At 50.1% G+C, this 25,183-nt stretch overlaps 9 protein-coding genes across 9 annotated transcripts; 2 read left to right on the top strand and 7 right to left on the bottom strand.

Moving 5' to 3' along the window:
- Positions 1–970: 970 nt before the first annotated feature.
- On the top strand, positions 971–4,848 carry VTN00DRAFT_6934 (uncharacterized protein; the record flags this gene model as incomplete). Its single annotated transcript, XM_069433625.1, has 9 exons — positions 971–1,094; positions 1,250–1,265; positions 1,345–1,367; positions 1,476–1,593; positions 1,672–1,771; positions 1,892–3,350; positions 3,406–3,502; positions 3,559–4,344; positions 4,425–4,848. 9 exons carry the CDS (start codon positions 971–973, stop codon positions 4,846–4,848), a joined length of 3,147 nt encoding a protein of 1,048 aa, XP_069286988.1.
- Positions 4,849–6,090: 1,242 nt separating this feature from the next.
- Positions 6,091–7,128, bottom strand: VTN00DRAFT_6933 (uncharacterized protein; the record flags this gene model as incomplete). The annotated part of the gene is made up of 4 exons (XM_069433624.1): positions 6,091–6,204; positions 6,279–6,368; positions 6,481–6,795; positions 6,958–7,128. The coding sequence occupies 4 exons, from the start codon at positions 7,126–7,128 to the stop codon at positions 6,091–6,093; spliced, it is 690 nt and encodes a 229-aa protein (XP_069286987.1).
- A 485-nt stretch (positions 7,129–7,613) lies between these two features.
- On the bottom strand, positions 7,614–8,650 carry VTN00DRAFT_6932 (uncharacterized protein; the record flags this gene model as incomplete). Its single annotated transcript, XM_069433623.1, has 5 exons — positions 7,614–7,855; positions 7,924–8,057; positions 8,114–8,207; positions 8,278–8,441; positions 8,628–8,650. 5 exons carry the CDS (start codon positions 8,648–8,650, stop codon positions 7,614–7,616), a joined length of 657 nt encoding a protein of 218 aa, XP_069286986.1.
- A 114-nt stretch (positions 8,651–8,764) lies between these two features.
- On the bottom strand, positions 8,765–9,067 carry VTN00DRAFT_6931 (uncharacterized protein; the record flags this gene model as incomplete). Its single annotated transcript, XM_069433622.1, has 2 exons — positions 8,765–8,768; positions 8,859–9,067. 2 exons carry the CDS (start codon positions 9,065–9,067, stop codon positions 8,765–8,767), a joined length of 213 nt encoding a protein of 70 aa, XP_069286985.1.
- A 704-nt stretch (positions 9,068–9,771) lies between these two features.
- Positions 9,772–12,331, bottom strand: VTN00DRAFT_6930 (uncharacterized protein; the record flags this gene model as incomplete). The annotated part of the gene is made up of 2 exons (XM_069433621.1): positions 9,772–11,717; positions 11,773–12,331. 2 exons carry the CDS (start codon positions 12,329–12,331, stop codon positions 9,772–9,774), a joined length of 2,505 nt encoding a protein of 834 aa, XP_069286984.1.
- Positions 12,332–12,958: 627 nt separating this feature from the next.
- Positions 12,959–13,855, bottom strand: VTN00DRAFT_6929 (uncharacterized protein; the record flags this gene model as incomplete). The annotated part of the gene is made up of 3 exons (XM_069433619.1): positions 12,959–13,387; positions 13,436–13,660; positions 13,772–13,855. 3 exons carry the CDS (start codon positions 13,853–13,855, stop codon positions 12,959–12,961), a joined length of 738 nt encoding a protein of 245 aa, XP_069286983.1.
- Positions 13,856–15,939: 2,084 nt separating this feature from the next.
- VTN00DRAFT_6928 (uncharacterized protein) lies at positions 15,940–19,288 on the top strand (the record flags this gene model as incomplete). Its single annotated transcript, XM_069433618.1, has 4 exons — positions 15,940–16,479; positions 16,532–16,803; positions 16,860–17,678; positions 17,737–19,288. The coding sequence occupies 4 exons, from the start codon at positions 15,940–15,942 to the stop codon at positions 19,286–19,288; spliced, it is 3,183 nt and encodes a 1,060-aa protein (XP_069286982.1).
- Positions 19,289–21,678: 2,390 nt separating this feature from the next.
- On the bottom strand, positions 21,679–23,083 carry VTN00DRAFT_6927 (uncharacterized protein; the record flags this gene model as incomplete). The annotated part of the gene is made up of 6 exons (XM_069433617.1): positions 21,679–21,725; positions 21,801–21,857; positions 22,384–22,529; positions 22,580–22,707; positions 22,759–22,998; positions 23,042–23,083. The coding sequence occupies 6 exons, from the start codon at positions 23,081–23,083 to the stop codon at positions 21,679–21,681; spliced, it is 660 nt and encodes a 219-aa protein (XP_069286981.1).
- A 411-nt stretch (positions 23,084–23,494) lies between these two features.
- On the bottom strand, positions 23,495–24,673 carry VTN00DRAFT_6926 (uncharacterized protein; the record flags this gene model as incomplete). Its single annotated transcript, XM_069433616.1, has 5 exons — positions 23,495–23,764; positions 23,825–23,971; positions 24,060–24,079; positions 24,289–24,552; positions 24,619–24,673. 5 exons carry the CDS (start codon positions 24,671–24,673, stop codon positions 23,495–23,497), a joined length of 756 nt encoding a protein of 251 aa, XP_069286980.1.
- Between the last annotated feature and the right edge of the window lie 510 nt (positions 24,674–25,183).

Here is a 25,183-nt window from a genome sequence, read left to right as displayed (position 1 = left end):
TATGGAAATATTCAGGAGGAATATGGATTTTTTTTCTTTTCCTTTGCTTTTTTATAACGGCAAATGTACGTTTTGTATAAATTTTGGATGGATTACCATGTCGATTCATCCCCGATATCATCATCTCCAGGTGCTGCAGGACGAGGGGCAGCCCGCACGTCGCAGACCTTTTGTTTTTCATTATAACGCCATCACGTCGCATCTGTTTGTTTGGTCTGCATCCCGTGCGCCTCCCTCTAACATCATGCATCTAAAGCACCAGGGGACGAAAGGCGCCTGAGGAGAGCTTTCGTGGTCTTGCATCTTTTGATCGTCGAGTCAGGAAGCATTCGTTTTCTGTACTGCAGTTTGATACCTACCCAAAGTATATAATACAGTCATCTCCAACTCCAAGCATTTCTAATGTATAATCACCGTATCCAAGTTTTCTCCGCTTCTCTCTCCCTGGTCTCATACATATGCACGTTTTGGTGCTTAGACCCTTCGAGCCCTTCAGTCCGCGCCGTTTCGAAAAACCGTCGTTGGCTGTATCACCCATGCCAGCTCCACTTTTATACACTGACGTGGAGGGTGAACAAAACATCCGGGGGCCAAACGTGGCCTTCGAGAAAGAGGCCAGGCCCCGTCAGAAAACTTGGTGGTTCATCGATTCTCAGTCCATCTCCCTGCGGACAGCCCAAAAGCGGGTCTTATCGATAAGCGGGCCTGTATGTACTGGAGAAGCTTCCCCCTCCTTGCATGCTACATGTCAGACTCTGCTCAGGCCTTGCCTGGACAGGGCTGGCCCCGCGGGGTATATATATGGCCTTTGTTCCAGATAGCTTTTGAAGCTTCTGTTGTGGCTTTTCTCTCACGACATCCCGTGTTTTCTTGTGTCACGTCATAAGCCTCCCCCCCCCCCCCCCTTCCCCTCTTCTTCTCCCCCAAACCTGTCCGCTTCCCTGCCCAAGGCTACTTTAACCCACCCACCATGGTCATCATCGACCATCACGAATACCTGTGCGAGGAGGAGAAGCGTCTCAAAGAGGACCGCGAGCGCATCAGGTACTGGAAGAGATGGGGCCCGTACGTTGCGGAGAGGCAGTGGGCAACAGGTTTGTTTTCTGCGTTTTCCGTAGCTTGTCGTCGCTCCCCGCCTATTGTACTGTACAGTTACATACTGTACGATTAGCTTTTTTTTGTTTTTTGTCTCAATTGAACGGGTTTGTCCTGATGACTTTTTTTTAATTTTCCGTCGATCGATGAATAGTTCGAGAGGATTACTCGTAAGTCTTTTCCTTTTCGGGTCGTTCCGGTCATGATAAAACGAAAATGAAAGGACTCGTTTTGGTTAACTTGCAGCAGCGATAATGGAGATGCGTGGAGCTGTAAGGCCTCTCTCTCTCTCTCTCTTTTCCTTTCGTTCTATTTCCTGTTACTCTAAGAGCCTGTATTATGTGAATGCAGCTTATGGATTAATAATTACTACTTTCCAGACTTCTCGCACGACCACGCCCGATCGAGGACGTACCGCTGGGGCGAAGACGGCATCGCCGGCGTGTCGGACACGCACGGCCTGCAGAACATTGCCTTTGCCTTTTGGAACGAGAGAGAGTATGGTGTACCGCCTTTATTAGTTTTATTGTGGATAATTTTGCTTTGGGAGCACTGCTAACTATATACTTCTCGCAGCGACTTCCTGAAGGAGAGGCTGTTTGGACTCTCGAATCCCCAGGGAAATCATGGGGAGAGTATCAAGGAAGCTCATTTTCATCTGGACAATACACCTACGGTAGGTACTTTTTGGCTACTATATACATAGATATATATATCCGATGTGCACGGGCCTTTTTTTCTCACTGTCTACCTACCTAATTTGTGTAACTGTCTAACCCTGCCCTTGTCTTCTTAGCACTCGTACATGAAATATCTCTACAAATACCCCCAGAAGAAGTTCCCATACAAGGACCTCGTCGACGAGAATGCCAGGCGCGGGAAGCAGGATCGCGAGTACCAGATTCTGGACACGGGTGTCTTCGACGACAACAGATACTGGGATATCTTCATCGAAACGGCCAAAGAGGCGGACGATGAGGAGGAGCTCCTATTCCGTGTCATCGCATACAACCGCGGCCCGGAACCGGCTCCCTTGCACATCCTGCCGCATGTGTGGTTCAGAAACACGTGGGTATGGGGATACGAGCAGGAGCAGGAGCCGCAGAGGAGGAAACCATCCATCAGACAGGTTGGTCCCCTGACCGTCCAGTCGACGCACTGGAAGCTGGGGACCAGGTTCGTTCAGTTCTCCCCCTCTCCGGCTTTCGGTGGCTCTGAAGACGATATCCAGCCTCAGATGCTGTTCACGGAGAACGAGACGAATAATGAGGTCATGTGGGGACAGAAGAATGCTCAGCCATATGTGAAAGATGCGTTTCATCGACGGGTCGTTGACGATGAGAAGGGAGCTGTCAATCCTGAAAACCACGGGACCAAATTTGCCGCTTGGTACGCATTTGACGAGGGTGATGGCATTCCGCCGGGGGAATGTGCCGTCGTACGGTTCCGTCTGACCAGGAAACCTGAAGCGTATCTGGATGAAGAAGTGCTTGATAATGTGTTCGAGAAACGCAGAGCTGAAGCGGATGAATTCTACTACCGCATCAACCCTCTCCCGATGTCTGAGGATCTGAGAAACATCCAAAGACAGGCTCTGTCGGGCATGCTGTGGACCAAGCAGTACTATCACTTCATCTGGGACCAGTGGGCGAACGGAGATCCCGGGATGATCCCTCCACCTCCAGGTCGGAAGCACGTCCGGAACGAGAAGTGGAAACACCTCCATTTGGACGACATCCTCTCAATGCCTGACTCGTGGGAATATCCCTTCTTCGCCGCGTGGGACACCGCGTTCCACTGCATCCCGCTCGCCATGATCGACCCGGACTTCGCCAAAAAGCAGCTGGACATCCTCACGCGGGAATGGTACATGCATCCGAACGGACAGCTTCCTGCATACGAGTGGAACTTCAGCGACGTCAACCCTCCGGTACATGCGTGGGCGGTGTTCAGGACGTTCAAGATCGAGCGGAAGATGTATGGTCGGCAAGACCTCGATTTCCTGGAGCGTGTCTTTCAGAAACTGCTGTTGAATTTCACCTGGTGGGTTAACCGCAAGGATTCAGAGGGTAAGAATGTCTTCGAAGGCGGTTTCCTAGGTCTGGATAATATTGGTCTCTTTAACCGGTCTGAACCGCTGCCTACTGGTGGAGTTTTGGAGCAGGCAGACAGCACGGGCTGGATGGCGTTTTACTGTTTGTCCATGCTCAACATTGCGCTGGAATTGGCCAAGCATCGTCGAATCTACGAAGATAGTGAGTTTGAGAGCAGTCTTGTCTCAGACCCCAGCTGTACTGACTATGATTTCAGTTGCATCGAAGTTCTTTGAGCATTTTATGCTAATCAGCGATGCGATGACGTTTAGATCAGGGGAGGAGGAGAGCTCTCTCTGGAACGAAGAGGACAGGTATATTCCCTGATGATTATGTGTTTCTTGAATCTCCATAGGCTAACAAGGACCAGCTTCTACTATGATGCCATTTCCTACGGCGGCCCCTGGACCCAGCAGCTACCCGTGAGATCGCTGGTCGGTCTCATCCCGCTCTACGCCGTCCTTACCCTGGAGCCAGAATTGATAAACAAGTTCCCCTCCTTCAAGCGAAGACTGAACTGGTTCATCGAGAACAAAAACGACGTCGCAGAGCGCAACATCGCTAGCATGAAGCACCGCGGCAAGGACGACCGGCTCCTCCTCGCCCTCGTGAGCAAAGACCGTCTGGAGAAGATTCTAAAACGGATGCTCGACGAGACCGAGTTCCTAGCCGCCCACGGCATCCGCTCCATGTCCAAGTACCACGCCGAGCACCCCTACTCGATGACCGTCAACGGCCAGGTCTTCAAAGTCAGCTATGTGCCCGGTGACTCGGACAGCGGGCTCTTCGGCGGCAACAGCAACTGGCGCGGTCCGATCTGGCTCTGCGTCAATTTCCTCCTCGTCGAGTCCTTACTCCGCTTCTACATGTTCTACGGCGACTCGTTCCAGGTCGAGTGTCCCACGGGTTCCGGCGAGTATATGCACCTGGGCCACGTAGCGGAGGAGATCCAGCATCGTCTGCAACATCTCTTCGCGCGGGACGATCAGGGCCGGAGGGCGATGAACGGCGGAGTCGATCGTCTTGATTTCGACGAGCACTGGAAGGATTATATCTGGTTCCATGAGTTCTTTGACGGGAACACGGGACGGGGTCTTGGGGCATCACATCAGTGTGGATGGACGGGGCTGATCGCGAAGGTGATCCATGATACTGGGTGAGTAGCTCCCTACCTCTCCAACTCCTATCGACATCGACGCTCTCAAAGTACATTACAAAAGTGCTAACAACAAGCAGAATCAACTGCCGCCTCCCCCAAACCCCCCGCACCCCCTCCACCGCCGCAGCCCACTACTTCGACGACATCTTCTCCCGCTCCGTGAAACCAACCCTCCATAGGAGAGGCAGCAGCACCGCTTCCCACCCCTACCGTCACCACATCCGTCGCTCCTCAGTCAGCCGATCCATCGGCGCCCGGAGCGACTTCGCCACCGTCAACGGCGACAACGACAACGACGACGAAGAGCGCATCCTCGCTGAAAACGGATACGGATTGGGACTGGGCCCGGAGCAGATCGCCGCCGACGAGCACGTCAGTCACTACGTCGCGAGCCAGATCGAGAGGGTGAGGAGTCGGGGGTTGTCGGTGGGGGGTTATGAGGATGAGTTTGAGGCGCAGGTGGATGGGGATGGGGGGCCGGGGCCGGATGTTGTTAGGTAGGTAGGCTACGAATGCCCATGAACATGTTAATTAGTTAGGGTCGGGGTTCAGATTAGGAACATTTCACACCGGGTTTTTCTAGGGTCTTAGATGATTGTTGTTCCTTATATACCTAGGTAATATATATGTTTGTATAGTTACTGTGTACATTACCTGCTTTGGTTAGGTAGGTCAGGTGGGTTAGGTAGTAGATTGTTCATAACCATAACCAGAGTTATTATCGTGATAAAAAAACCATGATGGGAAACTTGAAGGTTGCTGATAGGGTATGACCCACAAATAGAAGGGAAGAGAGAGAGATACACACACGCGCGCGGAGGGAGAGAGAGAACAAGACTGACTAGGTAGATCAGGTACCTACCTACCTATTACCTACATAGATAAGTAGGTACTTCTAGCAGAAGTACCTAGACAGCCACGAAGAAGAGAGAAAAGAGAAAAAGAAAATACAATCGCAGAGGAACACCGTTCGCTCCTAATGTTAGGTACTGTACGGTTAGGTTAGGTACACTAACATAGGTATATATCATCCATCTCCCGTATATACTTCTCTCTCGATCACCGTGTCCTCCTTGCTATTTACATCTCATGCCCTGGCCTTGGAAGCAAGGGATACTTACCCCAACTCGCTTTTGGAGAAAGGTATATATATATACCGGGTTCCGCTTCCCGCTCCGCTCCGCCTCCGTTTCCATAACCACGGATCCATCATACCTACCTACTTACCTAAAAATAGCCCATTGAGATGGGGGAATCAAGAACTGCACTATCTACTTTATAGCAGCACTGGCAAAGGATGAAGGAAAAAAATGGGGGGGGGGGGGGAATAGGCTATGGTTTCTATCCCTAATCTGACAGGTGTAGTCACTCGAGTAGTCTAGTTTCGGATCACACCAGAAGGGTGGATGCCCAAAACAGAAAAAGAGAATCAAGTAAAAATGCCTATACGCCAAATACATTGGATAGATGGGACGGTCGATATATTGAGAGGTATATCTCATGATATGATATGATATATGACAGGAACATTTCTAACTCATTCTCATACTCTGTTTTTTTTTTCTGTACCAGCTAGCTCCCCTTCGAACGTCAAAGAGGCTATTATCCGTACAAGTTAGGTTATGATCTTGCGTAGGATGAATGAATATTGATATTGTCATTGATTGACTGTATTTGGGGTAACTAACAAAAGTTTGTTATGGTTATTGTGGCGGTGGGGGGAAACATGACAAAAATTTACATTTACAGAGCATCCGTCAGGGCCTTGTTGAGCTTGCTGATCTTGGACGAGACACTGAGGTCGATGGTGCGGTCACCGATCTCGACAATGAGACCGCCGACGATGTCGGGGTTGACCTGTAAACATGTGTCAACATTCTGCGGGGTTCTCTCTCTCCACTTCGGAACAGATGCTCTGTCTGGATACTCACCTTGGTGACGACCTTGAGCTTCTTGCCCTGACTGTACTCAGACTTGGCGACGGCCTTCTCGAGGCGCGAGACGGTCTTGTTGTCAAGCTCCTGCAAGGTGGGATAATATGTTAGATGATATCGTCATAATTTTCGCGCACAGGCCACTCTATGGTCGATCTATATGACGTTCGACAACGGACGATGGAAGAAAAAAACGCACCTGAGCGCTGGTGATGACAAGCTCGATCTCACCACGGTGGGCGCTCATCAGGGTCGCGAACTTGTCGCAGACACCCTCGAGGAGACCCAGACGGTTGTTCTCAGCGAGGGTGTTGAGGAAGTTCTTGAGGATCTCAGCCTTGTCGGCGCCGGCGATCTTCTGGAGCTCCTGGATGATCTGCTGCTTGTCGGCGTTGGACAGGGTGGGGGCGTTCAGGATCGAGGTGAGCTTGGGGTCCTTCTTGAAGGTCGCGCCCAGCGTGGCCAGGGCCTTGGAGGTGGGCTCGAGAGCCGAGGTCTTTGCGGCGGCAGTGTACTGTTATAGCGACGACCAGAGAAAAAGAGGGTGGTCAATGGTTAGCCTATTTTGCTTTTGACTCCGCTTTGCGTTTTCGCTTGTGTAAAGAAAGAACTTCGGACCATCGGAAAGGCGGGGATGTAATTATTCAATGGCACTGGGAGCAGAGCGGGCGCATACCAGAGCGTTGGCATAGGTACCATCGACACCGTACAGGGCCACTGGAGGCTTGACATCCTGGGCAGGAGTGGCGTAGGTCCTGATGCCGTTGACAGCGGCAGTGCGAGGGACGGAGGAGAACTGCTGGACGGAGGCACGCAGGCCCGCGCGGGCGACGCGAGAGGACAGCATGATGTCGGTAGAGGAAAATGGACCTCGAAGGAGGAGAGATTGGGGATGGGCGAGAGGTGCAAACGACGTGCGGGGGGCTTCAATGGCCGCTGCTGTTCCGGATAGCCTGAGATGATTATCGAGTCGACGTCCGAAGTTCTACACACGGGCTCTGCGGTCACGTGGCGCCGCATCCGAGGGCCGGCTTCCGCCCGCCCTGTCTGCTCCGACACACAACCTTAAGAGTCTACCATACGACGTTTACGCATATACCAGCCAGTCGATATCATGCTGTATTGATACGATCGTAGATGCTCATTATTAACCGTTTATCATACCACGCTCCGCAACCCATAAAACGCCAGTGCTGCAACCCTGATGGAAAACGCTCCCAACCCTTGCCCTGACTCCACGCCTTAGGCTGAGGAAAATCTATCCGTCAGCTCCCACCCTGAGATGCCGAAATAACCTGTTCTCAACTGCAGTGCCCGAACGCAGATCAGTGATCAGTCACTGCGCAGCATGCTGTCCACCAGGTCGCCCAGTGGGCCCCAGAAATCCTTCCCGCTAGCTAGGTTATGCTCGTCGATGAAAAGGACGTAGTGCTTGAAGCTGGTATTCAGGTGGGGCTCAAGGCCCAGGTGTACAACCACGGGGTAGTGGTGGCAGTAGATGTGCGCATACACACGGTACAGCCGCTTGAAGATCTGGCGTAGCAGGCTCGGGAATGTCTTGGGGAAAGGAACGCCTGGATCGAAGTGGACGAATATCAGCTCACAATGCCACTCCAAAAGATGGGGGAAGCGCCTCCCATACCAATTCGGCTCGGGAACATCTGCTCGTTGTCGATGTTGCCCTGGACCCAACTCATCAGATGTTCGATATACTCCGGAGCGGACATCTTCGTCGGCCGCTTGTAGTTCTCCGAATCTTGCCAGAGATACTCGAACCTGTCCAGCGTCAACCATCATATGCCCTTCCAGCCGTTGATTCTCGCCCAACTCACTCGTCTGTTGCCTTCATCTCCGGACATGACTGAGGGGAGCAGAATTCCGTGATCGATCCATAGAGAAGGTTGATCTGATTATAGAAATCGACAACTGCAGGTTCCCCAAGCCAGGACGTCAGTCTCGAGTCTGGACGCTTCTTATCATCGGTCAGGCGACATACCGTTAACAGCCAACCACTCGTTGAGATCCTCCCCCTCAGGCAGCTTGACAGCCTTCCTCAAACTCCCACTACCGAGCGTCGCCTCCGCGAACTGTCTCAGCTGGTAACTGCTGGTTCCCTTGGTCGCGGAACGCGGCTTGAACGGGCCCCTATTTCGCGCATTGCTAGGCAGTGTCAGCACATGGAGACTTTCTTTGAGAGCTCGTACGGCGGGCGATAGATATGACGGGGGTTCAGAGAAGGGAAAATGAGAGACGTTGACGGTCCTGCATGAAGTGGGCTGACTGAGGGTGGTGCAGGTTGGAGGGACGGGTTGACCAGGCTGGGGCGAGAAACCAAAGGGGACGGACATTGTGGTGATGAATGATGCCATTATTGCTCCCTAATCCCACGTTCGCGGGAGAAGAAAAGGAGGTTTTGAACGAGTGTCTGCGAGCAATGTGCCTGGTATGTATCTCTGCCAGCGCGTGATGCGACGGGTTGTGGTTCACCTGCATTCCGGGGGTAGCCCCCGAACAAGTCAGTGAGGTTCGTCATTATTTTAATCTGTTGGCATTGGCATGCAGCAGAGGAGACCTTACCACGAAGTCAACATTAGCAGTTGGGGTGCTGTAAGTGGCGAAAAGGGTCTGGAATATGACAGCTTCAGGCTGTCACAGCTGCGATAACATGGACCGCGCTTCTCCACGATATCGGACTTGGCCCAAGGCGGCGCTGGAGATGCCCGCCCGGAGACTGCCGGTGGCCGGCCCGTTGCCGCGGTGACCGCCTTATCACGTGGGGTTATCATATCGCCAACTTTCTAAGAATAGATGGCCTTTCCATTTCAACGACTACGCGGGGAAGGATGGGACTCATCATCTTGTCCTCTGCCCTACTTTTTCCTCGGATAGAGAAATATCAGTTCATGTTTCCTTGGACTGTACCACTCACTAATTCCTCTGGCTTGAACACTGGTGTCAAGTCCAGCACCTTGGAACCCTGTGAGGACAGAAGATCCAACTCAACTTCTCTAGCAAGGTGCACCATTTACACCAGTGATCTCCTGACATGCATGATTCATTAGAGACTAATCCTTCAGACTACAAATACATCCTAACCAGTTTTATTCGTAACGAGGTCTGAAAACGTCCACTAAGTTCATGACATATATACATCACTATTTCAGTATCTGTGAATTATCTCTTTCATATCAGAGACGGGTCGAAGTCCCCGAGGCTTCAGTAAAAGTTATAAGAATCTTCAAACGCTGGTACTGCCCTCCTTAACCTGAATTAAATATATGAATGAAGCCCAAGGGTATCGACGAGTGCAGACAAGGGCTAATGCATCAACCGTGTCGCTAATAACCCTTGAAAACGATGAATAGTGCTCTGCCGAACTGGTCACAGCGCGAAAGTAAAGATGAAATCGACGAACATAACCGTACCGGCGGACCAGCATGCACGGATGCTTCAAATGCCGTTCTCAAACGGAATTCAGACCAAACACAGCTCATATCGAGTATCCCTGATTCTCTTCGGGCAACGGCTCTCTAACCGTCTCGCCGTAGACCGTCACTGGAATAGAAATCTCAAAAGACTCGCATGAGATGTTCTCAAAGGAAGAGAAAAGCTGCCCCCTATCATCCTCTCCGATCTTCTCTAGTAACCTCGCGCCTGAGGGACCAGGTTCGTCATCGGCATGCGAGCTTGTCACAAATTCAAATCGCAATTCCCATTCGAGGTTCACCCCGCTGGTCAATATCGTGGGTGTCGCCGTAATGGGAATGGCGGGGCTAAACACCACTCTAGTGGAGAAAAGAGTGTTCTCAAAACAGGAAGCATGGATGCGGCGGGTGGCTCGATGGATACTCGCACTTGAACGGACAGCTAATGAAGGGTTGACTTTCTCTGACGTCTCCAAAGTTCCCCTTAAGGAGTAACAAGGTAGCGCAGCGCCTGTAAAATCCACAGTCGCAAAGATAGTCTCGCCAAGGCGATGCGCCGGGCGATTGAGTACCACGACTGCAATCCTGCGCCCGTTTCGTGCAATCTCGAACCGATTCGCACTGCGATTGGAGCTTGTGACCCGATTGCTGCGAAGAATAGCCAAATCTATGGCGTCTTTGCAGGAAGGAGGGCTCCTGAGGAGGTCCTGGCTCGGACGTTTGTCTTGTGAGCTGGTTGGAGAAAGCAATGAGCCTCTACGAGTGTCCTGCTCGAGAATCTCGTCAACATACGACAGAAATTCGGGAGCAGATGTCCACGTAGGTCCACTGATACTCTTCTTCGTTTCCTGGCGAGGACTGCTCCCCAATTTCCGTACTCTAGCCTCATCCCGAAGAATTACGTAGGGAACCATAAGATCGTGACCAAGAATATCACCCTGCGCATTGACACCGCTGAAAACTCGGAATGGAACATTGATACGGTTGACATGCTGAGCTTCTTTCGGACCGCTAGGTCTCTGGGTGCCAATCACCAAATTGTAGGAAAATTTTATTGCTTTCCCCTTGTGACTGGCAGGCAATCCCCTTGGAAGCTTGAATGCGAATGAAAATGACTTCTCTTCACCTGGGGCTAGGCGAAGATCGACGAACAGAAGCGACTGGGGAGTGGAAAGTAATGGGATCGAGTTTGAGGAAGAAACACCTCGCATGTCTCGAAGGCCATCGAGGTCGCCACTGGAAAGAAGACCAGTAATGGATTCTTCAATAGCGCTCCATCCCAAGGCGCCCAAAAGCCCACCGCTCTTGCGAGGCTTTTCCGTTCCGCCAGGGGCGCCACCTGCGGTCCCTTGTCCACCCAAAACCCCTTTCCGCTTGACTTCTTCAAAAGCAGCTTGGTTTATTAGTGAACCGTCAACGGTAAACGAAGCACTGATTTGGGCATATCCCATGAGCAGTGTTTGAGTGTCGCGCGTAGTTCCAACGGGATCAACACTGGAAAAATGCCGTCTGTGCCGTGAGAGATTCGATCGCGCCCGGTTCATGGAATAAGATGCATATTCAGATTCGAGAGTTTCGGACGAATTATTACTCAAAGAGTAGAATTCTCCACTACTCCTATTGCTCCCGTTCATGCTCGAATTGGAAATAATCCTGGTAACGGAAGGCAGATGAGTAGGCGGGAGCGGAGCAGATACATCTCTTGCATTCGATTTCAGAGATGCTGCAGGCGTGGGGGCTTCGTCACCTGAAGTTATAGATGGAGAGGGCGCGAGATTACTGCCAGTAGTCTCATCGGCCGTCGGAGGAGCCGGTGGGAATTTGAAATCCGCTGGCAGTGGACCAACGCGCTTATTCGGAGACCTCGATGATCCAGGTGGTATCACTGGACTCGTACTGGACCCTGGACGGCTAAATCTGGTTTGATGATCCGTATCGAGTCTCATGTTTCTCGTCGATGGGCTCAATGTAGAGTCGCGGGAGGGAGGAGCACGGTTGGGATTTCGCCCAGCTAGACCGAACCGTTAGCTGCAATCGGCATCTCCTTGTGGTGAAATAGGTAATACCTGTCGTTGAGCCTTCGTCGTAGCCTTCATTCCTCCTCGGTAGGACCTGAAGACTCGCAGAACGGCCATGGCCTCTCGCTGGGCTCGGGCGACTGAAGTGCGACGGAACCGGAGTTTTGTCATTCCCCCCTTCGCTGTCTATAGATAGAATCGAAACGGATCTCTTGTGTTTATGGTTCGAAGGCTGCCCGTATCCGAGTCTAGAGGGGCTTTGAAGAGGCGGGAAACTGTGAGATACCAAAAATGGGGAACCCAACGACGTTGCTGGACGGTGAGAGCGGTCGAAGGTCTTTGTCCGAGGGCTGCCAGGAAGGGAGCGTCGACTATTGCCGTTAAAGAAAAAATTATGCGGGGATTTCAGGGAGAAGTAGTTGTCACCGGTAGAACCTGCGGTGATCGTGCGGGACGACTGCCTCTGATGGGGGGTGCGCTGCGCTTCATTGGGTTCTGGAGTGCTGCTCTCCGCCACGTTTTTGAAGGTAATTATGCATTCGACATCTTCCCCCGCAAAGATAGTCTGCTCTTTCCATTTTACAAAAACCTGGATATCGGAAGGCATGGCGAGTGAAGGAGTGGTACCATATAGGCGGATGACGACAGAAGGGACCTGAGCTGGCAATCTGGGGTCCGGCGGCGAGTAGAGGAGGTCAGGTCAAGCGCCGAAGGAGAGAGATAGACTGGCCTTGGCATGCTGTCAGACAAAGCCTACCATTTGAGGCGATGGTGGAAAGAGAAGAAGAGTATTATATGCGACCCAGCGACAATGGATCCCATTTGAGCAGCATTGCTCCAGCAGAGGTGGTTCCTGACAGCTCCGCAGACCTGGAGACAGGAGAGCTCGTGGCGCACCGGGTGAGCTTAGCGTGGCTGGTGACGTTTATGCCTCAGGCACAACTGAGGACTGCGGACCGTTGGCGGTTCTAGAGCACTGCTTCTGACCCTTCACTGAGCTTCGATTCCGATTTATTTATTGAGAAATTCATATAGGCAGTATTGCATGCGCAGAAGGGAGTGGAATGCTATTATTGCTGTGGCAGCCTGGCAGGATCTCACACAAATTGTCACTATATAGCGCTTCAATAATATATACCTCGTCATCCATATACTATACGTATATACAGGCTCGTTATCATATTACGCACATGTGATAAAGCTGGCATATGGCATGACACGACATGATGTTGACTTAGAGCGGCTTAGGACCATCACGATCATACAACACCTGAACGTCAGAAGCGTATGCAGTCTTCTTCTTCTTCGGCCTGAGACCCAGCTCAGCCATTTGGCTCCAGATCCTGTCATGACGCCTCTGCCATCGTCTTCGGCGATCCTCCATCTCCCCCTCCGTAGGTCGCCACTTGCTTTTCAATATCCGCCTGATAGCCTCCGGGGACACCTTGAACTGCTCAGCAAGCACAGGAGTTGTGAACTGATCAGGTGCGGTGGAATGCAGATGACGGATGAGCTCGAGGGCATCGGGTGAGAGCTTTTTGGGTGGAGACCAGCCTTCTTTGAACTTCTCCTTCAACGCAGCTTTCTGGATTTGCCATCCTTCTGGCTTCTTCTCGGAGGGCTTTGCGTCTTTCGACTTGCGTTTCTGTGCATCCTTGGCGGACTTAGGGGGATCAGAAGTTTTCTTGTCTTTGCTTTTCTTAGGACTCACCCGTCCAGCAGTCTCTGTCGCCGCTGAGCTCTCTCCCGCAATCGTCGAACGAGCGGCCTTTTCATCTGTCTCAAGATTTTGAGAAGAGAGATCCAACTGATCCTTGGCCTTGACTGTCGTATTCTCTACCTTTTGTGGCTGCGCTGTACCAGATTCATTTGGTGCGGAGGCGGAGACTTCGTCGGCATTTTGAGCAGATTGCCCAGATGAAGAGTCGCGCAGCACCTGGGAAGAACAGAAAGAACGTCTGATGTTAAAATTGCGAGTTGAATGAAAGGATGGCTTCGACAAAAAATATTTTCCAGGTGTGTGAAGAGATCTTCGTTGAAGTCGTACTTCGGAGGCGACTTCAGCACGGAGGATGTTTCGAAGGACAGTGGAGAGTGCTAGCCTGGAGGAGGCGGCGCAAGTTGGTGGCATTCTGGTCTAGCAATCGTTAATGTGACGAAGCAGACCCGGTGCAAGTCAAAAACCCCCTTCGACTGCCTGCTTGATAGGTACTCTGGAAGATGGCATCAGGCTTTATCTCCTGCGGACGAGACAGCCGATTCCGAAGGCCTCGACGGGCCGATCAGCCTATCAGAAAAAAGGTCACGTGCGACCCGTCTGTGTCTGTGATTTCAATCGTATTATTTACCAAACATCAGCCACAATGGATGCTTCTGTGGTAATATTTTTGTTATTATTAGCTTATAAGCGAGCAGAGGATAATCCAAGACTAGCTTTATGTCACACAAAGCAGGTAAGCCTTGCAGCAGTCCTAGAAAACGATTTAAGCAATTACAGTACGGAGTACAACTGGCTATGGTACCTAAACATGGCAATAAAAGAATAGTATCTTACAAGTGTTCTAATACCATTATGGCTTGTATGATTGTTTCATGGTGGTACCTTCGTACTTCTGAAATTTTTGAAGCCACCATCGAGGTAAACTGTGGCAATTGCTGGCGGCTGTGTGACGTTAATTCTATTTTTCTCAGATACTAGAATCCTCAGTAGAAGACTTAATTTCAGATTGGGCTAATTACAACTAAAGGACTGTTTGACCACGAAATGAGGGCATATCATATCTCTGAAATCAATACTAGTGTGTTCCGGCTCACACCATCTTATCATTCTTACTAAGCCATTCATATCCGATGCTTCCCTCGGACAGATCGACTCCGGAGCGGGGGATTTCAAACAAACGCCAAATTGAAGAACACAGATACCTCGAGACTGAAGAACGGCAGATCAATTGTCACAGTTTCAATGATAATATCAAGAAAAAAAAAGGATCTTCCGGGCTGGTAGCAAATTGGTCATTCTCGTGCTAGCTCCCATGACGTTATAGCTCTTGAGACCTATCATAATGTGTTATGCCTTGTCACACGAATATTGTACACGGAAGGCGCCCATTCGTGATTAATATTACTGCCGCCAGTGGTGGGAGGCAGGAGGTGAGCCCCTGCTCTTGAGAAGTAGTGCATGACAGCGCGACAATGAAGAATGTCACACCTATGACGGGCCAACAACCTCATTGATGATTGATAGAAAGCCCCTGTTTTAAGCAGCATCTTGGAAGCAAGGGCTTACCGTCTAAACATTGGGATCAACTCGATGGAAGATACGAAGGCTGCATTCTTCCGAGGCCAGGAAACGGGCTTTCTGTACTGTTCTAACCACCACGAAGGCCAGCCTCAGCCTCTCAGAAGCGTAACAGGATGTGTTCAGCGACCCCAGGCCGCCAGGGATCCCCGCAGCGGCACAGAACAGACCACATCATGATCTGTTTGCTGATCCACCCCCGACAAGCGCACGCCGTAGCGTCAGGCCCTGTTCGTCGTTTTGATGCTATGTGACGCGCAGGAAACTGCAGATCGACGAGTTTCGACACACGCTTAGCACTCGGCTCTCGTAGCTCACTTGAGATAATATAGGCACTTACCAATAAGACCGCTTTGTCGGGGATGCTGTCGAGCTCGACTCGTTGGCCCCCCTTTTCTCCGGATTACCTCTGGCGGCGGTTCGTTGAGTTCGTTCCTGGCTCTAAGCCGGATCGGGGCAGCACATCACCACGCACGGTCGGACCATCCGTCGGCCCAGGAGCCTGGGAATGCTCCAAGACGAACTCAGCTTCAGCTCCCTGTTTACAGTGCGGCGGTCTGCTTCATCCGCGTGTCCAGCACGCCCGTCTGTTTCACTTTTCTCCCAGTCACTCCTTCACGAGCTTCCTTGCGACCGCTTTTCTCTTCCTTCTTCGCGATTTTCTCAACCTTTACCTTTTCCCCCCCTTGTCCTCGCCAATCCTCGCGTCACCGCGTTCGTACCTGCATAGCTCCGCCCAATCCCACCGATTGCATGACGACGTCCTTGGTTCTCATCTTCCCTTTGCTGGCAGAGGCCGGGCCCTTCGTCGGCGAAAACCGGAGCTCTGGGCGCTTTGTCTCGACCAATGCAGCCCAAAACTGAAATGCAAATAAAGTCAGCACTATCTGGGGACATCGAACCACCAGCAGCGGCCCATGTTCCTGGAGGTGATGGCAAGTAATTCCTCGAGTGGGAAGAGCAAGGTAACGGGGCTGGGAGCATCGATCAAGATCACGCCCTCAAGCTCGCCCGTTTTGAGACCAGCCGCGCGGACTCCCAGCAAGCCCACACCGTATCAATCGAATCTGTCTTTACAGACGGTGGTAGGGACAACAACAACATCTCCCAATGGCTTCTCTAGCCACGAACCAAGCAAATCCTTTGCTCTCTGTGCAGGATCAGCAGCCATATTAGCAGACATCGACGCCGACGACAACATCACCCAGCGTTTTTTCAGAGCACGCCCATCTGCGACAGGGATCAATCAAGTGACCTCATTTTACAATCAGTCCACTCCTCCAACCACACCAGACTCACGGAGCAGGTCTCATACCACTAGACAGTCTGTCAATGGATCTCCCGCTGGAGACTGGTCAGGCGGAGGCAGTTCGCGGACATGGTCGTCCAGGGAAAAGATCAAAGCCGTTACTAGCGTTGCGATCAGTCCCAATGGGAGACTTCTCGCGGTCGGAGAGGTAAGTTATGAGATACTGCGTTGAGTGATGAAGCATTGGCTAACTCGTCAAGACTGGCTACAATCCCAGGGTGCTAATCTTCTCTACGGCAAAAGATTCACCGCTTGATATCCCTCTGACAGTTCTGAGCGAGCATACTTTCGGTGTTCGCAGTATTGCATTCAGCCCAAACTCGCAATATCTGGCAACCCTTGGGGACACGAATGATGGCTTCCTCTTCGTATGGGCCATTGATCTCAAAAGTGGGGCTGCTAGGCTTCACTCGACTAATAAATGTACCGCCTTTGTCCGTGACATGTGCTGGATGGGCCAAGCCCTGATTACGTATGGCCACTCCAGGAAGTACCCATGTGATGAATTGTAACTGACTTGTTTAATAGAGTTGGTATACGACATGTTAAAGTTTGGAGACTCGCAGATGGGGCTCCGGGGTCACCCTCTAAGCCGCGTCTTAATGCAGACTCCTCGAACCCGAAAGCACTTTCTGGGAGAAACTGCTTACTAGGATCGTTGAGCGAGAACACATTCACGTGCGTGGCCAGTGTCTCTGACAATGAGGCTGTGGTCTGTACTGATACCGGTGCTGTATGCTTCATTGACGACACTGAGGGTGGCCAAAAACTGTCCCTCGTCAAATATGTCGGCTTTGGCGTCACATCACTGACGGTCGACATCGAATTGGGAGCCGTATGGCTCGGAGGACGGGGTAGAAAAATACAGAGATTCCTGCTTGACGATTTGCGGGCCTCAGTTGCATCTGCACCACCGTCCCCTGTCCCCCAGGATCGGGATTCAGGGAGCCAGAGAGGAAAGAAACCCGCTATCATTTCTATGGGATTTCTCTCCACTCACATGGTCACGGTTGATGCCACACGGGCAATTCACGTTTGTCCCATTGAAGCGCTTGACCATGAAGATGAACAGAGTCCTGAGGAGACATCAATGCCTGCTCATAGAGACCCTGTTCTTGGTGTTAATGTGCTCAAATCACCTAACATATACGATGCTGATTTTTTCACGTGGTCCAGCGGAGGGACAGTACATTTCTGGAATATCCAAGGGCGGTGCCAAGCTACGAAACAGGTTGAGCTGGAACAACTTCAAGCGAGCGATGACGATATCCCCAACGAATTAAAAGTATTACGGGCGACAGAGGACATGAAATCTTTCATTGCTGGCGATAGATATGGGGTCCTGAGGTACCGTAAATTTCATTGATGTAACCATTTGCACACCACTAATGCTTGTTACGTACAGGGTCCTTTCAGCAGAGCCATGGAAATGCGTTAGCGAGGTTCGAGCTCATGGTGCTGAGGTATCAGATATTGCCATACAAGCTGGTCCTGGCACCTGCTTAGTTGCTAGTTCCGGTCGAGATCGTATGGTTCAGCTGTTCCAGAAAACAGATGGGGCTTTTGACTTGATCCAGACCATGGATGAACATGTAGGGGCTGTGGGACGCCTTCTGTTTATCCACGATGGCGAGAAACTCCTCTCCTGCTCTGCTGACCGCACGGTCATAATACGCGAACGTGCAACTCGGGAGACTGATGGGAAAACCGTCATTGCTTTCATAATGTCCAAGGTCATCACCTTGAAGATATCACCTTTGTCCATTACACTAGCTCCGGACGACCCGGATATACTTGTCTTGTCGACCATCGACAGGAATATCCAAAAATTTGATGTCAACTCAGGCCGGCATATCCACTCGTTTCGGGCATCCGATGCCGAGACAACTGACGCGGTCGTGATGAGCTCGTTGACCGTGACCTGTGAAGTCCCTGGACAGAGCCCAAAACTTCTCATTGGAGTATCAACAACGGACAAGTCAATTCGAGTATACGACTTCGATCGAGATGTACTCCTCGCCCGGGAATCCGGTCACACAGAGGGTGTCAGTGATGTGTTACTTCTGGAGAGCCGATCGCCGACCTCCAAAACAGCCGTGAGGAGGACATTGATCAGCACTGGTTTGGATGGCCTGGTCATGATATGGGATCTTTCCGTACAGCAATATCAGCCTCAAGAACCTTCCCAGCCTGTTGTTCGGGAGGACGAGGACACACCTGCGAAGGAACTAACAGCATCCAAACCTCCTATTCGTCGTATCCTGTCCCGTTCCGAACTCGCCGAATTCCAACGGCAGGACAGCCCGGCCGACAGCCCTACACCTGCGCGTGATCAATCTCCGCCACGGGTACGGAGGAGGACATCTCGATATTCATTAGCCCCTCCACCGATCAAAGGTGCAAATGGAGCTACTACTCCGCCACCACCGTCGACAAGCCGCCGTTCGCCTACATCTTCCACTCCGTTGGAGTCGCGAGGCAGGTCACCTTCACCTCCAAGTCCGAAACCAAAAACGGTCCATGGGCCCAACGGCACTCCTAGTAGCATTCACCGTCCGTCTCCATCGATGGATTTCCGACACCACCGCGCCAGGCACGTGGGAAGTAGCGAATTTGGAAGTTTGAATACATCAACGGAGCAGGTGTGCCGCACGCTAAGGGCATACCGGAGGAAGCTCAATGGTTCCACGGACCAACCCCGAGCGGCGAAAGAACTGGAGCGAGAGCTGGACCTCACTCGTCGAGCTTTAGGTGAACGAATCAAGAAGATCCAGGCGAATGGGGAGGCAGAGACGGACAGCAGCGGGAAGGAAAATGACAGAAGAGCTGTCCGGTCTCTGCACAGCAGGTCTCTCGCCCACATCCCACGGCGGACCCCCTCTACTCCCAACTTGACACGGAAAGGCTCCAGACGCCTCTCAAGAAGTCGTTCTCTAGATGCGGATGGTGAAGGATAGATTCCTTCGCTTTGAATATATCCGTTCCACTCTTTACAAATAGGCTGTTTTCCTTGCTGATTTTTCTAAACCCGGGTTGAAGGCGGTTCCCAAGGTCAGGTTTGTTTGGAGGGTGGAGTTCTCTGCGACATCGTTGCTCGTTCGACATGTTACCTACCTAAATAGGTAACATTCAGGGTATTAAGCGATGGATTTCTTATTACTGGGCCGTGCGGAACTAGGGGCATTTATGTTTCCGTTGATTGCATGTTATCCATTTTCGCGCGTCTGGGTGGATGAAAGAGGGGTTTGTTTCTTGCTTCGAGATTTCTTCTGGCGCTTCGTTTAAAAAAAAGGTCCTACTTACTACTTAATGCCTCGCCTCGTTTTATGTCCACTTTGAGCTTGTTCGCATACCCTTTTTAATCTCCTCCCCTTTCTCTGCGCCCTTCCATGGGGTCCCCATTGAAACGTTCTCCTTTTCTACACAACCCTCTTCTGATGCCTAATTGGAGAGGCAAATCTTATTCAAACGACCACTCGCTTTTTTTCCTGTGTCTGTGTCCCACTCCCTCCTTCCTGGGATTTTTTTTATTTCACTTTGTCACAGGACCTTCCACTTTTTCTTTCTTCCTGCCTTTACTACTACCTACCTACCTTTAGAAGAGATACCCGCAATTACTATCATCGCCGAGAATGTGGGGAAAATCCCGTCCTTTTTTTCTCCTAAGAAAAAAGAAAAATGGATGGATGAGGACCCCCCCACACTCGGTTTGGTTCGTTCGATCCTATTCTTTTTTTTCATGTTTCTTCCATTCCATTGGAAATTATTTGCCACAGTAGTATTGTATTGTGATCGGTAATTCGGCCTTGGACCAGGCTGAGTTCGTTTCGTAGTCTGTACTGTACTGTCCTGTACTATCTCTGTCTTGGGACAGGCCCCAGGCCCCTTGGATTGCAAGGGCTATAGTGCTTCTTTTCAGGATGCTGTGCGAACTAACGTCCGGATCATCCATCGTTGTTGGCTGGTAGGTTGCAAGCAAAATCTTTGTGAAAGCAGCCTGCATGATCACGACGGGGAAAACAAAAAAAAAAAAAAAAAAAAAAAAAAAAAAGAAAAAGACAGTCGGAGACAGAGAACTCAAGATTCGATTTTGACCAATTAGAGATGTGGATGTAGATACACACCTTTTGGAAGGCTGCCGCTGCTCTTAATCAAAACGAAAATGCATATATATCGCCTGATGGTTTCCTCTCATTGCTGTGCACCACGCCGTCATACTGATTTCATCAAAGTTAGAATTGAATCTATCTACCGTAATATCTAAAAGTACTTAAATTTTTGGGAATATCTGCAACGAGCTTCTCCATCGCTCTAAATATATAATTTCGACCAGACCATAGTGTATCTTGGTTTCACAACCACTCCGAAATTCATAAGTACACACACATTTCTCCTTCCACCCATTGAAATATATATATTTTATCCCTCCCGCCACAACCTCTCAAACTTCTCTCTAAGCAATCTACCAACCGCACCCCTATCTCCCTGCATCAAATCTGCCAGTTCAATCGCCTTTCGTCCCCACCGACGACAATCCTCGTCGGCTGAAGCGAGGTAGAAGTCCACAGCCTGATTAAAAGCCATCATGGCCAACCATTCGAGCTCTTCATCTGGATACGGGTGTTGTCGACTGTGGGAACGTTGGATGTCACGGGCGAGAACGTAGGCTTGATCGAGGACGGATTCAGCCACTGCGGTGTCTGTTGTGCATATGGATGGTTCAGCGCCGGTGCGAGTTGACGCAAGTTGGAAAAGGCAGCGGAGATACCGGGGTAACCGGTCACTAAATGAAGAGGACAGGAATGGGAGACGTGAGTTCCGAAAATAATATATGATTTGCTATTACCGTTAGTTTGAGCCTTTGCAGAAGTAAAAGCAGCCGAGTCAAGAAGAGTGGCTTTACCTCAAAAGCTCGTGTAGCCTCTTCAACGGGAATTTCTGAACTAAGAACTACATCTGCAAAAATGGCATATAGCATATCGTCTGCCACTGTTCGTGCTTCTTCAACCAAGGAGCCAAGCGTGTCCCATTGCTTCAGCTGCACTGCTGCCTCAAAATCGAATGAGATCATTGCACGGTATTTCTCCAACCAAGACTTGTTTCCGGCGTCATCACTCTGATTCAAGTATAAATGGATACGACTGCGGAAGCTCTCAGCATATATCCGGACATCGAGGTATTGTTCTATCTGGGAAGAATCAAAGACCAGAAGTCAAAGATTAGTCTAGACCACTAGGGATGAATATTTTGGACAAGTACCTTAACAGGTGGATCATTTTGCTTTCTCGCTTGTGCTACGATAATAACGGCTCCAAGAAAGTCACAGAGTAGCCGTCGTTGACAAGCGTCAGACTGTGCTTCGGATGCAAAGGCCTGAGAATATAGATCTGTAAGCTGCTTCCACATCAGCTGGGCGTTGCGAGATTATATTATCGCCTTTGAGTACCGTTTCGATTTAATCAGACTGACCTTGATGGATGCATCCAGCAGACGTATTACCAGTCCTGGATGCCATGAAGTGCATGACTGTAGAGCAAGGTTATAGCTATTGCGGGAGAACCATTCAAGCTCAGAGACAGAGAAGGGTTTGTTGTCAGATGAGCCCTGATGCTTGGATGCCTGTATCACCGCTGCATGATTTTAGTTTCAGAATCTCCTCTTGTGACATTGAATCCCTACCAGCTTCGAATATTTTGCATAACTGTTCTTTAAGCTCTGGATTATCTGCATCATTATTTCTCAGCTCGAGTGCATGAAGACGAGCAATGCATCTGAAGGTCGTTAGCAACACGAGCATTGCCATGGACAGAGGAAAACTCGCCGAAGCAGAGCAGGCAAGTGAATCCCATGGCCAGGACTGCAGTCCAATCTTTCTAAGAGCTGCTGTAAAGTGTCGATTGCTTGTCGTGTGCTCCCAGAACTCTGTGCTTCTGCTACACAAGCGAGAATATATGTTGTGCCTTCTTTGTCCAGTTTGCAGAGCGACTCGAGGCAAGCCTTTCCTTTTCTTTTGTCAAATGAGATGTGACATACATAATCATGTTATTCCTACCTAATTCAAGATCTCCATCTTTCAAAGCCAATTTGTACATCAAGTAAGTCGTAAGAGGAGTAGACTGGGATTCTGGTTGCAGTTGACTAAATATTCGACGATCCAAGGCTGTGTTAGGACATTCAAGGGCGCAGAGAATCAGTTTCCTGACGCGGATAAGCTATGATTAATTTGTTCAAAGTATCAACAGTCCAACCTCTGGATCTTCGCTATATTATTCAGTCCAGACTGCTGAAAAATTGGATGTTGAGCAAATCGGCACCACTCCTCCGCTATCGATAAATTGTTCTGAGAAAAGTCTGAACCGATCTTCTTCCAGAGAAGCTGTTAATTGCGTCAGTATAGCTGAATATTCCATTTGTTGTTTGGACTGACAATCAAAGAAGCATGCGTCGCCGCTGTACTCAACGATTTTCTCCAACAGTCACCAAGTACGGCTGCTGTATCATTGAGAATGTCCAAGCTACCTTGCTCGTTTGGCAATGAGGTGGTCAACATCCAAATTAATGTAACGAAACTTCTCTCTACCCACTCGTCGTTGCTGACCAAAGCAAGCCGTTGCAGGAGCTGCTTAAGAGTTTCCGCAGATAGTTGCACGCTTGCGAAGTTGTAAACCTTGCACATGAAATTTGACACATCGTAGCAGGCCAGAACTTACCTCCAATCCTTGAGCTTCTGGATATAATGTAGGACCCTTCATGTGTTAATGAACTGTGATCTGGAAGTAACATCGAAGACATACATTTTAATCTTTTCTGGCGTGAGATCCAGTATCCGAATTACGGTTTGGAGGACTGTAATGAGCGGGTAAGTGTCTTTCAATAGTTATGGATTAATAAATTGGTGTACTCACTATTATAGAAATTCTGATACTCCGGGTTCGTTTGTTTACTGGCGACTTCGAGTTGCAGCACCAGAAAGGGCAATTTATCTCCATAGTCCTTGAATAGCTGAACATATGTCTCTCTGCCGGTCCAAGGACATGAGCTTACCCTGTTTAGCTCTTCCAATACTCTTCTTATGTTGCTCCACGACTCTTCCGTGTTGATCTCAAGGTTTGCCCTCACTTCGTCATGTCAGAAACTCAAAACCGTTGTTCAAGGAGATATAGCTAACCAATGGCATGTAGAATAACCAGCCGCATATCGTTCCCATTGGCGTTCGGTTGCTCAAGGGTCTGGCTCGACCCCATGTTTGCTTCAGCTGCCCTCTCCAGCCATGTGATTGCTAGATCAGCTTTGCGGTTCGAAAGTATCCATTTACCGATATCGTAACAGAGGTCTGCAAGTTGCTCCGCTAGATTCAGGTCTTTCTTGACAGCTGATCGTGGGATTTTAGAAAACAAGTACTCGGAGACGTCAAGCTTTCCTTGGCGGCACGACTGCTAGCTAATTAGACACATTTTCAGTAGTCGGGTGCAGAACGCAGGTAGAATTGTTACCAGCATGACACGAAGCATATAGTACTCCGCGGAGAGCGCTTGTATCAGGTCTTCATTAGTACTATGGCACAACCTCTCGAGACAGTCCAATCTCATTGCTGCGCTTTCGAGCACTTTCAGAGTCAGGTTTAGCTGGTTGGTATCTATCTTTACGTCAGCAAGAATATATAACGATGAAAGACGAACGAGCTCATGGGGATATACCTAAGCAAACTCTGGCAGCTTTCAATGCTACCTTCAGAACTCTAGCATTATCTTGCAAATATAGCAGTTAGCGGCCTATTTCACGTCCATTTAGTGTAAAAGGAGTCATTAGGTATACCTGAAGTCCTGTTTGCATCATTTGCCGTGCTACTTTCCAGCAATAGGAACGCAAAAGTCATCACTAGAAATCCGACCGAGCAAGTTAGTTTCCCCAGCAGCAGCAGCAGCAGAAGAAGAGTTTAAATCAGAGCATAACACACCCCGGCAAAGCAACCTCTGTTTCTCCTCTCCCGTTTTCCTTCCATCAGCCTGCCTCATCAACCGCGTGCAAGCATTCCATAGCGCCGTCCCGGCTGAATCAAGTTGGCGGCGAGACGAAACCGTGAGGGATGACAAAGGTGGCGGGTCTCGTCTAAGGTGGTAATCCAATCTGTCGAGGATACTTCTGTCGATGACCAACGAAGCAGGGGAAGTAGCCTCTGAGATCTTGTCCTGTGCATCTGCGGCCAAGTCTAGCAGTGCTTCTGAAAGGCAGAACGTAAATAAACGAATTGCTACTGGTTTCCAAAGGGAAAAGAAAGAAAGCATACTGGGAGTAGAAGGGTCTGTTAGCTCACTTGCTTCGCCTCGTGATGCAGATGCCATGGTCGGTTTCTGGGATATTCTGCTTTGTTATCTCAGGATAACTCGATGGGGTTTCTATCGAAGATGATGGAAGTATTTCGACTACATCTGATGAGACGACTTTGAGAGAGCTGGCTTGGAACAGATGTCTGGACACACGGCAGGAAAGTGCGGCAGGGGGCGGTAGACGGCTGTTCGTACCCGTCTATCCAGCACTCACCTGACCGAGCTAGCCCACAGCTCATGTCGTGAGAGTTCTATCCGATTCCATACCAAGAAGCAAGAAAAATGTTGGAAATTGTAATGCTTGTAGCAAGCAAGTTTCTGTACTCAGTACATACAGACGGCATTGGCATGAGAGGGGCACGTCATGCGTATATTTGAATGTACGGGTTCCCGAAGCAAGCCAGACATGAGACGAAGACAAAGGTGATATCATAAAGCGGGAGCATCAAATGTTCTGTGCCTCCAAGGAATAAATAGGAACGAGGAATATGAAGGATATGTACCGACGCCGATTTTTTGTTTTTC

The sequence above is a fragment of the Thermoascus crustaceus genome (genome assembly GCF_041956765.1).
Source record: "Thermoascus crustaceus strain CBS 181.67 unplaced genomic scaffold VTN00scaffold_4, whole genome shotgun sequence".
NCBI classification, from domain to species: domain Eukaryota; kingdom Fungi; phylum Ascomycota; class Eurotiomycetes; order Eurotiales; family Thermoascaceae; genus Thermoascus; species Thermoascus crustaceus.
Note: the sequence above shows the minus strand (reverse complement) of the source record. Positions and strands in the feature narration are given on the sequence as shown.